At 39.3% G+C, this 15,299-nt stretch overlaps 1 protein-coding gene across 18 annotated transcripts in view; it reads right to left on the bottom strand.

Annotated features, from left to right (window-relative positions):
• Nucleotides 1-4,567: 4,567 nt before the first annotated feature.
• RAPGEF2 (Rap guanine nucleotide exchange factor 2) overlaps nucleotides 4,568-15,299 on the bottom strand; it is a 187,492-nt gene continuing 176,760 nt past the window's right edge. For 16 of the 18 annotated variants that reach the window (XM_048303242.1, XM_048303243.1, XM_048303244.1 and 13 more), the window contains 4 exons: nucleotides 13,857-14,082; nucleotides 11,682-12,241; nucleotides 7,854-8,159; nucleotides 4,568-6,694 (listed from right to left, as the gene is read on the bottom strand). In XM_048303242.1, the coding sequence (XP_048159199.1) occupies nucleotides 6,669-6,694; nucleotides 7,854-8,159; nucleotides 11,682-12,241; nucleotides 13,857-14,082 (1,118 nt within the window). In that variant the 3' untranslated portion in view covers nucleotides 4,568-6,668. Of the gene's footprint in view, nucleotides 6,695-7,853; nucleotides 8,160-11,681; nucleotides 12,242-13,856; nucleotides 14,083-15,299 lie in introns of those variants that run through there. The other 2 variants (XM_048303239.1, XM_048303249.1) reach the window with 2 other exon arrangements.

Here is a 15,299-nt window from a genome sequence, read left to right as displayed (position 1 = left end):
TTTTTCTCCTCTACCAAGAAGGCACAGACTTTCTCAAAGCCCAGAACCTGAATAATATTCTTCAGCCAAGTTTTCAGCTAACATTACTTAGAGTGAAATATTCACTAATTTCAAAGGTTACCCAAAACACAAACACTGTCCAGAATGTGTGTCATCAGCAAGGGGAAGAAATAAAACCAAACCAAATCTTTTGTGTGACCAGGAAAACCTAGACTCTGTCCTCTAACTCAAACCAAAATAAGCAAAGGAAACAAAGATTGACAAATTAGCATATTGGAGAGTGGAGAAGAAAATCAAAATGGACAGAAGCCAATCTGAAATTAGACTCTTTCATTAACCCAAAAAAGCCAAAGATTCTTCGACTGAATAAATACCTCAAAATCAAAATGAGTCTGCAGTGCCACTATATGGCCAAAAAAGAGCAGAGCTCAGGAATAATTCATCTACCTACCTCCTATAGCTACTAGTTTTGAAAGAGCTAGTGTTTGCTACCACAGACTGAATAACAAGACCGGATGAAGCTGTCACATGAGGAGCTACATCAGATGACAGAAGCATTACAAACATATAAGAAATGTGGGGGGAACAAACAAGTCATCAGTCTGACCTAATAAAACCTTGAGAACACATCTCAAAATAAAAAACTGTTTATAGATCCTGGATAAAATACAGGAAGGAATAAAACGCAAGGTAGAGGCAATATTGAGTAAAATAAACCACCTACCTGCACAGGAGGAAATAAACTATGTGCTGTAAGAGACAGAAGCATCAGTTTGGAGAGGGACTACTGCTGGAGTTCTTGATGATCAGATTATTCATTTAATAACGAACAATAATCATCATAGCACAAATGGTTGAGAATACAGCGTTGGAAGGGACTGACAAGAAATAGATCAGAATGCTGTAAGAGGAGAATGTGATAACATGATAATCACAGCGACAAAAGTAGAATGAAATTGAGATTAAGATGCAGATCATGCTTCATTTTAAGCAGTAGTTTTACACATCTACATTAAAAGAAAAAAACCAGAAGCAACCAAATAAACACAACAAAAAACCCCAAACTGCACAAGATGCCGAGTGCATACAGATGTTTCCATTCTACCTGTCTCACTTAAGTTTGACTTAATCCTGGCAGGACGGACAGGAAGACCATATGGCCACTGTAAGGTATAGGTATAAGGAAGGAGAAGGGAAGAGAGCTGCTCAGCCTAAAGAATGTTTAATGCAAAAATCACATACACATATAAACCAGCATATGGAAGCCCATTATCTTTTGACAACGAGAGTAATGGATCAGTCTCCCAAGTAAGAAATGCAGCAACAGCATTATCTCTTCTTAGGAGCAAAAACGTGTATCAAGGCCATATGAGGGTTCCTGGGACTGTCAAACCAGAACAAATCCAGTTCTACGCTGATGTTGGAAGCAGGGCCTCAGTGTGGAAGGCTGCTTTTTATCAGTGCAATTTCCTGTGTTTTACTTGGATTCTGACCAAAGACACCAAGGCAGAAAAGCCATCCTGGGCCTCACGGCCTACCTTCTGTTAGAAAGCCACAGTTCAGATCATCTTACTTGTTACATAAAACTCAGTAAAACTAGTTAAAAACCACTCATATTTCTCTAGCTGTGAGAAAAGCCCCAAAACATATTGAACACAGCACCTAAGGAATTTATCTCTGCCACAGCTACTGACCCTGGCACAAGTGGCAATTTTTTCCTGGAACTGTATCAGAAGATAACAACTGCATGTCGAAACAGTTTGGTAGTGACCGAGAAAGCATTTTGAGTATCACTACTCCAGTGCTAATTTCACTGAAAAAAGACTGTCAAACTTTACCCCTCAAATGCCTTTAAATAATGCTGCACTGGCTTCTTTTCCAGTGGAGACATCCTAGCTAAAAAAATGGATGCTGCAGTGGTATACAACAGGGTTTTTTCTATACATACACACACATATAAAACGCTTTTATATATATATATATACATATATATATATATATATATATATAAAAATATATAAATAATGGCTTTATAGTCACACATAAAGGATTTCATTGCCAGCAAGGGCAACAGTGCTGCAAAGAAAATAATGCTCCTTTCAGACGTTAGACTACCTAGGCCAAAACTATGCCTTTAAGGATGCACCGAATAAAGAAATAAAATCCAAATTAATTCTCCAAATGGAAACAGAAGACTGAGCATATCGAGCCACCAAGTAAAAAGCGGAGGGAGCTACAAGTCTCCTCTTAAGGAGAAGCCAGCACTTCTATTTAACACAAACTTGAGTTTTGACACAGCCAAGACTCATTTCTCTACAGAGAATGCAGTCTGTGTGTAGGTGTGTAGAGTGCCACTGTATAAATTTAATCCTAGGGAAATCAAATTAGAATAGTTTAAGATTATGCTGTTGATGGTTGCTAGTAGTTGAATACTTTCAACTCATTCCTACACACTCACCACACATAAGCAAGAGAGAGCTTTAAAAGTTTTCATATTCTAGCAAAAACTCTAAATTTTAATTTATCACATTTTCAATGGAAAACAGAAAGTAACAGATTCCACCTTACCTCAGCAATAAACCTACTTTCACTGCAGCCTTCTCTCAAAGCATGCTATTTTCAGACACAAGACTGTAAAGCTTACTTAAATGACAATCTAGAGATAGGGGAGACCAAAATTATACTAATCATCTCAGATAGCTGCTGTCTCCTGAGAGGGTAAGTTTTCAGACTAATTTTAACAATGTTCATATTTTGCTCAATAAATCTATGTTATTTAATTTATGTTAGAGAGGCTGTTGCTGCTACATAGGCTTTATTCACAGAAGTATTTTTAATGTTTCATCCCATATCAAGGAATACATAAATATTAATATTTGCAATTAAATCATTACTTGAATTCTCCAGAGTTGACTTTGTTTCAACTATGCAACAATCCATATGAGACAGCCTGGAAATTTATTGCATTTCCTACTAGTCTTGAAGAAAATAGAGGGCTTTTGGTTTTGTTTCTATTTTAAAACAAAACCTGTTCCTCGCCTTAAGTCGACCAAATATTTGAGTCTCAGATTTAGAGATGTAAAACATGCATGCTTCTCCAAATCACCAAGATGAATCCATTAAAGCAGTACCATCAATACTGCAGCTTTTACAGATTCCTGCTGACTCCAAAGTGCAATGGACTACATACACGATTAGCCTCTGCTTCAGTAAGTTTCAGTAAAAAAAAAAGAGCTGTAAAAGAATACAGATAATGGAATGACATTTCTTCAAACAAACAAAAAAATCCTTAGATTTCAGTGCTCTGTTCCATTTTGGTGAATGCAACACTAAATCCCAGTAACTGGTATTTACTTGTCCACATCTTGCTGCATCCACTCAGTAAGGACAAAGTTCTTATTACATGTTCTACAACTACCAAACCTGTTTCAGAAGTCACACCAAGACCTTTATTTCTGTTGAGTCAGTTGCTGTGTGAAGTGTTATTTATCACCCAGTCCACAATGAATTAAGCTATCTGTATTGGATGCTGTGTTGAGGATGTCTATACATAATGTGTTCTAAAAATACTAATTGCAGTAAGGAGGCAGAAACAGGAGGATTGGGAGTGCTGCCTAATTCAATAATACATCAAGCATATAAGAAAAAACTGACAAGTGTGCAAACACCTCACAAGTTGATAAGAGGAATTACGTGCTTATCACTCTGCCTTTAGTACTACTTGAGGACAATCCCACAGGTAAAATATATAAAAATGTGTGTTCATTCTACTAATGTCAAAAGCAATGGTAATCTTTAGCTTGTCGAAATGTACCCAACAAGTATTAGCCACAGGTTCACAGACAGTAGTTCCACTCACACCACAAAAATCTAAATCTGCATAATTTCTTTCCTTACAGTGCTAGAGATTACAGCAATAAAAACACAATGTTTACAAATCCTATACTTTCAGTGATTTTTAGCTTTCTTACAATTTTAAGTGTGGATCATTTCTAGAGCTATGTTAGGAAGACTTAAATCTAGACAGCATTTTGTTGCTTCTCTTTGCATTGAACTTATTTTAGACTTGGAAATGCCACCTGCCAGGCATTTCAAAGCTAAATATGATACAGCTGTAATGGCTTTAGCCGTACCATTTTAACCCAGTCATCTGCATACCATTGGAAATAAAGAATCTAACCTCTGGGGAAAAAATAAAATCTACAGATTTAACATTGAATTAACATCAGCTTTTATTACTGGGGATGCTATTGGGTGATTTTTATAATTTGAAATACCTTGTTCGGTAAAAACTCAAATGGATGACTTTCCATACTTCTCCCTACCCAAATGTTAAAACATGTATTCCTTACTTTTACACCATTCAGAATATAAAATCAACACAATCCCACCTTTAAAACTGTTTACATTCTACATAAACCTAAGGCCATACCTTTTTTAGCATCTCAAATGTTTCTGCTGGGGATGCTCATAGTATCAGTCATTCTCATTCAGCAGTACACACACCCAAATTTTCAAAAATTATCAGCAGCACAACTGTATATTAAGAAAAACTCCACACCAGTGGTTTGCCCACATCACTTGGCAATGTCCCTTTAATATTAATACACAGAGAAGTAAAATTTTTTCATAAATTTGTTCAAGTATGTGGAACATGTAAAATGCATAAGAATCAATATGGACTTCATTAATGTTATATTTATTTATTTTCCAGCTTCGTACAAACTGGATGTAGAAGCATAAACATAGTACATTTCTACCATTTTCAACAAAAATATAACCAATATGTACAATTATTGTATTAAAAATACAAAAGGATACAGACTCCACCAATGTCTTTCTAAAAGACATACAGGTACAAGTAGTATCAAAAGTATGAGGAAATCACCAGTTAATTGTACATTCTGCACTTGACATCACAGAGCGAACTGAGATTAGCAGTCCTATGGTCTACAATTACTTAATGCTTATATAACATTTGTGCAACTTGTGATAGAGCTAGGATATTGTATTTCTATATGCACATGAGGTCCATAGCCTTGAGAATAAAACTGGCAAATAATGCATATTACATGTAAAATTACAAACGCATAATTGACAATGTGATATATAAGCAAAGAGACAAAAGCTATGATTACAGGAGAGAGAATTAAATAAAGCACTGACATTTGTTTGATACAGTGAAAAAACACTGCATTTTGATCTTTAAAAGTTGAAGCTATTTACGTTTATCTACTGATCAATATGATCAGCTGAGTTCAATGGGAAAAAAAAAAAAAAAATCCAAGACCAGCAGTTCCTCACATTTGAGTACTACTCGGATTGGCAGCCTTCACTTCTCCGGAGTCTGTGCAAAAACAACACAAAAATAGAGGGGAGGGTCATTTCAGTCATTATAGGGTTAATAGCAGCTGTGAGCAGGTGGTTGCTACACATTGGCCTTCTCTACACATGCAGTGTTCCATGAAGCCATTAACAGTTGTGACTATTTCTGCATTGCAAAGACTGGCAAATCTAACTGTGTTATTTTATTTTTTTTTTTTTTTTTACTTAAAGGCTCAATTATCCCCTAATGTCGAAGTCAATAGATGGAGGTTATTAGATCAGTGTTAACAGCTGACATGAGCTGTGACATCCCAACTTGCCTTCACTGCAGTGTTATCCAGTTAATTTTTATTTTAATATAACTACTATAGTTTTAAAAAAAAAAAGTATATAACTTAAAGGTGGGGTTGCCATCTGTCTTACTACAATGGGACACTTTTTTTTAGCATGCCATCCTGTATTCCACAAGGCACAGGTATGACACACACAGTGTCCTCTTCCGTCACCGACCAGTTACAAGCAATGTGTTTCTGCATTTACACCAGATCCGGATGAGGATGCCATTAACATTAACATTTACAAACTCATGAAGATTCCAGGGTGGGGCACATTAAGAGCAAAGCCAGGTGGTCAAGGAAAGGCTGCATCCTGTAACCTCTGCCTTCCTTTCTGCCCTGCTCAGCCATGTGATAGCAATATTCTTCCAGGAGCTCAGGCTGGCAACCCTACTCACAGGTGTGAAATAATACTGTAATTACTATTCAGATGCACTATTTGATCTCCCAAATGCAAACATACAAAACTGTAACAAAGGCATTGTAAACAAGCAAATAAGCACTGCCTCCTTGAAGGATCTCAAAGAATTTTCTCTTTGTAGGTTAAAGGCCAAATGTAGTTTGACAACTAACTTATCTCATTATCCCAATGAGACTAAGTGCTAGGATTGTGATTAAAATCTAAAAGGAAGATTTAAAAAAACCCTTCCAGGCATTGGGAAGTGCAGCCAGAGTTAATCATCCTGATGTGATGATCTTGGAATTTGGAATGATACTGTGTGATGTGGCAGACAGCGACAGTGGTAGCTTGGAGATTGCTGCACTGTGCATTTCAAGCAACACAGTTTGAAAAGTGCCAGGGCGATTTCTTCACAGTATTTCACATGCAAGGGGAGAGGGGACAGAAGGGGGAGGGGCAGAGGAAGAAGCCCCATGCTGCTTTAAGGCAGGGAAGGAGGCAAATAGGTCCACCATCCTTTAATCATAGTTCCAAGGCTCCTATTCTAGGGACGTCTTCTTGTGCTCTCCTTTAAGGTGGCTCACTCTGGATCCAGAAAAGCCCAAGTCTTAGACAGCAGAGACTTGTTCATCTTCTGCAAACATAATAGGATAAGGGAAAATAGAATTTAGTTCATAAAGAACAAGACTGCTACTGAATGAAACAAGCTGTGCATACAACAACTGTATGTATTGTGCTCATGTGTTTCCCATTTCATTCTATAAGTATATATACTTTAAAACAATCTAAATTTCAGTACATTTCAAGTCTCATGTGACTTATTCCTTTGGAATTTTGATCTTGAAGAAAATAAGACAATTGCTTTAACTGAGCTAGATGCAGTTCTTCACCCCAAGGAGCACAACAGATACTCCTAGATATCTATCTAACAGCTTCAGAAAGGCATTTGACATTTTTCCCTAAATATATTTTCAGTTTAGTCATCATTAGTAGAAACAATTAAAATTCTCAGTCATGGTAATTCTCAAAGTTTGAGGCAATTCAGTTAAGGTGGACTCCATTTTTTTCCCCATCATGTTCAACTGCAAAGTTCATCCTCCACCTAAACCTTAGCAACTAAGCAGCTAGAGGGAGAAGGGGAATCTATCATTAAGCAAAACAAGCATTCATTCAAGTGTGTGATTTTGGCACCGCCCCACCTAAATTTTGAGGACCTAAAGGTGCAATCCAGCTACACTTGCTCTCCATAGAAAAACATCACTGTTGAACAAAAGCATAAAGATGTAGACACACTTGGACCGACAAGGTAGCAAGAGAGCAGTGGGCTCATCATGTGAAATAGCTGGAATGGAAGACTCAGTGTCCACAGTGTAAAGAGTTTCAGGTAGAATGTGAGCGACTATCCAAATATACCTGAGCCGTGATGGGCAAGCTCTATGGGGTGGATGGGCAAGCATTCTGTAGACTAGGATACTTTTTTAATCACTAAATACGTGGTTAATGCGGAAAACCATGGCAGGCAGGGCTGTACAAGGTGAACACAGGCACCTTCAGAGAAGCTGCCTAAGCCAGCTGCTTGGTTGTTCAAGATTCAGGTGGACCTATGTTCCAAATTTTAAACTATATTCAGGATGAACTGAATTCCTTCCCTTCCAAAAAGTTAACAAATAGCGAGTTTTGAAATGAAATAGAGTTCAAATTATGGCAAGATTTGTGCAATTTGCTTTGTGTCTGTGAAAGCACTGTCCCGTTTTGCAAGCAGCACACTCAAAATGTAACAATGAGAAATTTACCATCTTCCTCTGTGGAAAACCCTTGAGACGGATAGTGAGCAAGACGTGGATCTGACTCATTTGGTTTATGCCACTGAGGTTTGTTCACAGGCCTGCCAGTTGAGTGGCCGTGTGACTGCTGCTGTGGAGCTGTTGTCCCATGAGTCTCACATGTCCGTGCCACCATTCTAGACCTCTGAAGTGCTATGTTGTAGTCTGGAGGCTTCCTGGTTGGATGGGAGCCACCTTCTGCAAACTCAGCAATAGGAATTCCTACATAACCAGGAGGAGTTGGAGGTGGTTCCCGATATCGACCCTCTTTTCGTGCTGCAGGAAAAGCAACGGATGATTATAAGAGATAGGACAAGTAACACTGCTCAAAGGAAAATAAACAGCTAAAAGCTAAATAAGTATCAACCAAATCAACAGCCCAGGAAGAGAAAATCTGAATGACAAAGGTTAATTATCATATGCTAGACAAAGAGCTTGTGAAAAATAAATCAATCAAGAAAGTACACAACATACACGGAGGGTGTAGCTATTCTTCCAGTAGTGAAGCATTAGTCTAACAAAATTCACCAAATTACATGGGGAATTTGTTCAAACTTTGCAACTGAAGCTGTTCCATCAATTTTATAGAAAAAAAATGTACAGTGATCAAAGTTACATGGAAGACTCTAGAGTCCACAGAAGTAGCAAACATCAGGAATTTTGGCATCTCCCCAAATGAGCGGTTATCTTAATTCTGAAGATGGGCTTCGCATCCAAGAGCTCACTCTTTCGTTTTTAGCATCTTTAAGAGGAAAAAAGAAATGCATCTGATACACTATTTTCTTCCTACAAATCTTACTACTTAATGAGGCATAAACTACAAGAGGTATAATTCCAAGAGGTAAGGAAGAGAGGTGGGCTTCATCATAATACTATTTGTATGCACTACTGCCCACAGCCCCTACAGTTGTATTCTCTGCAAAATTAAAACTGAAAGTATTCCTGTAAGAACAATGACTGAATATGATTTTATCTAGGAGATGGAAAGACCACCACCTAGCTTGTGGATCTCACTAAGATGTAACTGTTTACCTGAACAAGGCTTAGCTCTGGGCATACTGACAAGTTCTCTCTTGGAGAGAACTTTGAGGGAAAAAACAACAGTTAAGAATGCTAAGCATCTGCAGGGACAGATAGGCAAGAGTGTCTGTTTCAAAACACTTAGAGAAGTCAGCTGGGACTTTGATACTGAGCACTTATTATGGGCCCAGCCCTTTAACACATGACCACTTTAATGGCAAACCTTACAAATACAGCACGAAAAACCACGGACACAGACAATTTACTTTCCATAGCCTGTCATACACTGTATATTCTTGCATAAGTGGTGATGATAATACCTCCCTGCATTAGGCAGCATGATTTGACTGAAAGGACAGTACAAGCTTAAAATGGACTGGTGCTACTTGGATGCAAGTTTTTACAGAATAAAAATAAATCCTTGTTATTACAACAAAACCAAATAGTTTCCAATAGTCTAAGTATTTTGCTTGGACAAACTGTTTTAACTGAGTAAAGCAGCATGAAGAAGTTTCTGAGAAACTTTTATTCAAAGATTTCTGAAAATCAGAAGAAATTCTATAGACAAACTCTACTGTATAAAAAATCTATTTAAATACTTCAAGAAACCAATGTCTATTCAGTGCAAAAGAACTAGGTAAACCAGCGGTTTCTGTTGGACAGTGATACCCAGAGTTACATTTGCAGGACGGTTAACTAATAGTAGTAAAGGGCATGGAATCTGTTGGTTTGAATTTCCAGGTCTCCTTCATGTTCTTTCAAGTCTCTAAAAATGTAGGGTGTTGGGGTTTTAGTTTAGTCCTAGGTTTTTTTTTCTGTTAAAGGACTTTTTCCCCTATACATGCTGCTAGGGGAAAAAATGGCTGAATAATTAAGGAAGACAAAGGACCTGGCTGCTTTTTTTGTTTCACCTAGGGGTTTGGGTAGTTGGGTCTCGGTGTCCAGAGAGAGAGAGGAAGCTGTTTTTTCTATGGCCGCTTTTCTTTCTGCTGGAGAAACACTGGGATCCCAAGCCCGCCTTCCCTGTCCCGCTTGGAGCCAGGCCGTGGCCGCCCTGCCCCGCCGCTGCTTCGAGCCTTCACTACGTTGTAGCCCTGCTCGACCTGCCTGCCCAGACCTCCGGCGGGGTTCCCCGTTTGGATACACCTCGTCTGCCATCTGGGATTTGTGCCCGTCCCTGCCGTTCCAGCCTGCCGCTCCAGCCTGCCGTTCCAGCCTGCCATTCCCGAGGGTCCGGCCGGACACCGGGATCGGCTGCCCAGCGGTTTGTGAAGCCTTTGTTCCATCCCTTCCCGGGATCCCGGGGCACCAGAGCCGCGGGTTTCCCGAGCTCGCTCCGGAGCGCCCCCTGCAGCCGCGGGGGAACCATCGCACCTGCCCTGCTCACCGGGAGCCGCCAGCGCCCCTGCCGGCTGCGAGCGGAACTGCACCCGAGGGGAAAGGGCCTGACAGCCGAGAAGGCTGGCACTGGGTTTGTGATTGTTTGCTGTCACTGCCAGAGTTGTTGTTGTTTTGTTTGACTGGTTATACACATATAGATATATAATAGTAAAGAACTGTTATTCCTATTTCCCATATCTTTGCCTAAAAGCCCCCTTGATTTCAAAATTATAACAACTTGGAGGGAAGGGGGTTGCATCTGCCATTCCAAGGGAGGCTTCTGCCTTCCTTAGCAGACACCTGTCTTTCAAACCAAGACAGATCTTGGCACCCCAAGTGAGGCCTGAGGGCATTGAGAGAGAGAGAGGTGAAAAAGGAATAACAGCTGGATAACTTAATTTTGTTTGGAAGCACACCTGTTACACATTCTGGAGGAAACCAAGGGTATCAAAGAGTAAAATTAGAGATTAGCATGAATCTGTACAGCTTCTTCCTCTTCATAGTCCAGGGATTTAGATCTGCACCCAAGCTTTGAGGCAAAAGACCACAGCTAAGCAATATACTTGGGCAGAAAATGGAAAAGCAGTTTATCACAGGGGTCTCAGCATGACCTCAATCTGGCAGACATTCAGCTGTGTCAGCAAAAAATGGCTTTTAGACAGTTCTTCATATTACTCTGACAAAAGGTAAAGTGAGGGGGAATGAAAGGAAGAAAAGAGACAAAAATGCAGAGGTATTGGATGGCCCACAGATTGGGATGCATAGAAGGAACAATATGATAAAAATGTTAAGCTCTGCAAAAGACACCTTCATGCTAATTTATATATTATCTGATCTTTCCATTACTGAATGCATAGAAATATATTTCAGCTCTAACTTCTTTGAAACCTCTTCACTTTCTGCAGAAACATTTCAGTTGGTATTTAAACACACAGGGATCCCATTTTCAGAAGTAAGGAATATTCACAATTATCAGACAAGTCATACAAGGGTATAAAGTAAAACGCTTCTATAAAAATCAGGCCACATTTGTTAAGATTTCTAAATATAGCCTATGGAGCCTTACTGTGATGAGAAATTCACATTTCAGAACAGACATCTAAATACATCAACCTCTCAAAATACTGTCCAGCAGTTGAGCTAGTTTTTTGATGTATGGCAGGCTTTCTTGAAACACAAAGGCACTGCCAGAACTGAGAATCAACAATAAATGATATTTTCCTGAGCAATAAACACACAGTTAAAGGGAAAAATTTAAGAGAGACTACAATATGTTCAGTTTTGCTTTAAAAATTAAAAAAAAAAAAAAATCAAACCAGACAAAAGAAATGCAGAACAATATGAAAAAACTTAAGCAAATGAATTAAAACACTTCATGATAAATGAAACTTAACTTACCACCAAGGCCCTTTGTACTACTTGATGCTGCTGCTGTGTGAGTGGGCACAGGAGCTGGCTTTGTCTCCTCTGCTGGTACAGATGTTATGCTATTGGTTTCAGCTTCAATCGAAACATCCTTCCCACCCCTCCGCTTTATGGTACCTGTATCACCCTCAGAGTCCTCTCCCCAATATCCTGTGGAAGATGCCCAACTTGCTCTGGACTGTGCTTGATCAAGGCCCTCCCTGCCTTGACTTTGCCTGCCATACTTTGTGCCATGGTCAGGGAACATCAGCTGGTCCATGTGGCCGCCTGAAGCCCACAGTCCTGCCCCATCGCCTGAACTATCAAAGTGAGCATGTCCAAAAGGTAGAGTCTCCCAGCTTCTCTGGTGCTGGATTGTCTGGATGTTATCATGAGAACCACTCGAACAAGAAGTCCAGCTCCCACGGCCGCTGTCAGCTGCGTCGAGCGAAGCTCTGTCCCCCTGGTCCTGTGACAGCTCTTCTGTACTAGGAGAAGAAAGTACAGTTGCTCCAGCATACAGGCCTCTGGTCTCTGACAGCGGTGCATATGAGCTGGATACACATTGATGAGGGGGACAAAAAACCCAGTGTTGGAATTGGAAATCATGAACAAGACACACAAAAGAGTTCAACAATCAAAGAAAAGCAAAACATACTGGTGGGTTGGATTAGGTAACCTTTATGACATTTTAAAGGTCCCTTTCCACCCAAACCATTCTTTGATTCTATGATTGAAGGTTTTAATGCACTTTATATTGCATTAATGGCTAATTCGATTTTGAGAATATAACACTTTTCTTTCAAGTACATCCTCAATAAAACTAAAACAAACACAAACAAACAAACCTGGATAGGTAACTTGCTGAAGCCTTTCGTTTCAGCAGAGTAATTTCAAAAGGTAAAATCTTAACTTTGCAAAAGCCCTTTAAGACAGGCAAACCACACTGACACACATACAGGGGAACACACAGGCTTATCCTACTGCTTTTCCAGCCTTGCTAAGCAAATGGTTCAAAAGCTAGAAAGAGAATTTAGCAGGAGCTGGCTGATATTCAGGTTTAGATTTCAGCTTTTCAGATTTTTCTTCTGTTTAGGAAACTGTGAAAGCTAACTTTCCAACATTTCCTGCAAATGGAAATGTATTTTAACCTTATTTTTGGAAACACATGCTACTTCGTAGAGCAAGTATGTTTTCTGTAGCCTTTCAACGATTAAGTGAGCCTGACATGATCCCTTACACAGCAGCAGAGAAAACTAAGTGTCACTTTTGCTCAGCAGATATCCAGGCTCCTGGGACTTGTTCTTCCAGGGCACCTTCCTATGCAGACTGCAACCCTCCCCTTCCAAATGTTTAAGACATCTGATTAAAGAGTTTGCGTAGCCTGTGATTCCCAAAGCTCAAGTACAGCAGTTTTGGAACAGGTCTGCCATTCACAGACCCTGCAGGATTAAAACCCCAGAAACCATTCAGAGGACTGAAGCATCCAAATAACAGCTCCAAAAAAAAAAAAAAAAAAAAAAAAAAGTAAGTGGAGACAAAACAGGAGCCAGAACTCCAATTATTTTCACACCAAGGCTCACTGCTAGAGATTCTGAGAACTCCTCACAGCACTAGCTTCCCTACCATTACAGAAGTTAATTACCTAGAAAATTACTAGAAAACCAGCAGCATAATGTGAATTTTAGCTTCCAATTATTGTTGACTAGAAGAGATATTTGGGAGTAAAATATTTTGGAGTTAGACAAATACGCACTTTTCCATGAAGCAGACTGGAAAATTGCTAGCTATTTCTGTTCTCAGTTTGATCACTGAATAATTGTATGAATATCTCATCTAATTCAGTTAATTTCCCATGGAGAAAGCAGGCTAGGGTAATAGTCTGCCACAGAGTGGATAACCTACAGCACCACAGAAATGCTCAGATGGTAACATCTACTGAGGTTAAGGTCTTATTGCTGTAGACCTCACCACACACTCAGGAGTGCAAAACCTTTTCTTGGCAGGAATGGAGCATTATCACAAAATGCAGCACTGAAGCTGCAGTTTTTTAAGAGCAGAGGAGAAAAAAAATTTGAGAGATACATGGGAGTTTACACGGACAAATATACATGCCACATAGACATTATATGAAAGTATAACATAAATAAGCACAAATAAAATCCTTACCCTAAGCTGTATTGATCTGGTTCAATCATGATTCTTCTATCAATCCTTCCCACACCAAGATTTGTCTCCACGATGCTGACAGAATGCCTCTGTCTCCTCTCATCATGCAGGGAGACTGGCATAGAGTCAAAAGAGGAATTGCTGACAATACTAGATCTAGAAGAAATTTCACTGTGACCAGAATCGGAAAAGTTATCCACGGTGCTGCTTGGAGCCAAAGTGTAGCCTGCAAAGGGAACATCACGTTAATCAGACTCTCCAAGATGCCTGCTCAGTTCTCATCAGGCAGCTGGCAATACTGCAATAAAACTGGCAGTGAAACAAAGCTACAATTACATTTACACAGCACTGCAAAAGATAAAGATACACAGCAAAACTGTGACACTGTCTTTGGTATCTTAATCAGAGGTTTAGGATTGTGGGAACATGCACTACTCATTTACAAACCAACTGCTCTCCTTCCTTCTACTCCACCCTCCTCCCCTAAATTTTTTTCAAATTCATCATCTTACTTGTATCCTCACATTATGAAATGTTACTTCTCAAAATCTGCCTGTGCATAAACACTGTCTCCAAGACTGGAAGGAAAGAGATGCTCTGGTTGGGGTTACTGCTTGAAGTAATCCCAGAGACTCTCTCACACAGTGTCTGTTCTGCAAAGTTACACTTCAGAGATGAAGAGATACATGAAACCCAGATGCCTGAGCTGACTGCTTGTACATATCTTGTCTGAGAGAAGGGCAGGATTTCAAGTTTTCTTTGTGACACTTGGCTAGCTAATAAATTCCAAATTCCATATTACCAGAATTATGGTGAAATTTGGAGGTAGACAGCTCTGACACAGCCAGACTCAGATAAAATCTGCAAACCATGTCACAGAAGCAAATTCAGGTTTTGTTTCAGTCTTAAACAAATTGTGCTGAATGTTCTTGCCAGCTAAGTTAAAGATCATTAAACAACACATCCACAAATCACCGCAGGTTTCATTTTTTGCTTTCACTCTACTCATAAGTGTCAAAATTACTTCAACTGATCTACCCCAATTCACTTGCTGAGAACATGGAATTAATGTTGTCATTTTTATCTGAAAGAACGTATCATTAGCTTCATGTAACCATCAAACCAAGGATTTTTTTTTAATCATGTTTATGATTTGCTTCTTGCAAAAATAAAATGCTTTTCACACTGAGTCAAGTACAGAATTCCAATTCCTTTTTCAAAAAATATATAGGTCTGATCATATTTATATAAGCTCACTCTTTGCTAATGTAGTATTTGGGAGAAATAATGATGACAGCTTACAAGGACTCAAGATGATACATCCTCTACATATTCTCCTCCTCCATCTGACCTTAGTAAGTAACACTTCTATAGAAGTCACTTCAACTCCAGTGTATATTTTACCATAATGCTATATTATGTAACTGTTAAACTGAACTTTTA

Source organism: Corvus hawaiiensis, chromosome 5 (genome assembly GCF_020740725.1).
Source record: "Corvus hawaiiensis isolate bCorHaw1 chromosome 5, bCorHaw1.pri.cur, whole genome shotgun sequence".
Classification (NCBI taxonomy): domain Eukaryota; kingdom Metazoa; phylum Chordata; class Aves; order Passeriformes; family Corvidae; genus Corvus; species Corvus hawaiiensis.
The sequence above is the reverse complement of the archived record's forward strand: the minus strand, read 5'-3'. Positions and strand labels throughout refer to the sequence as shown.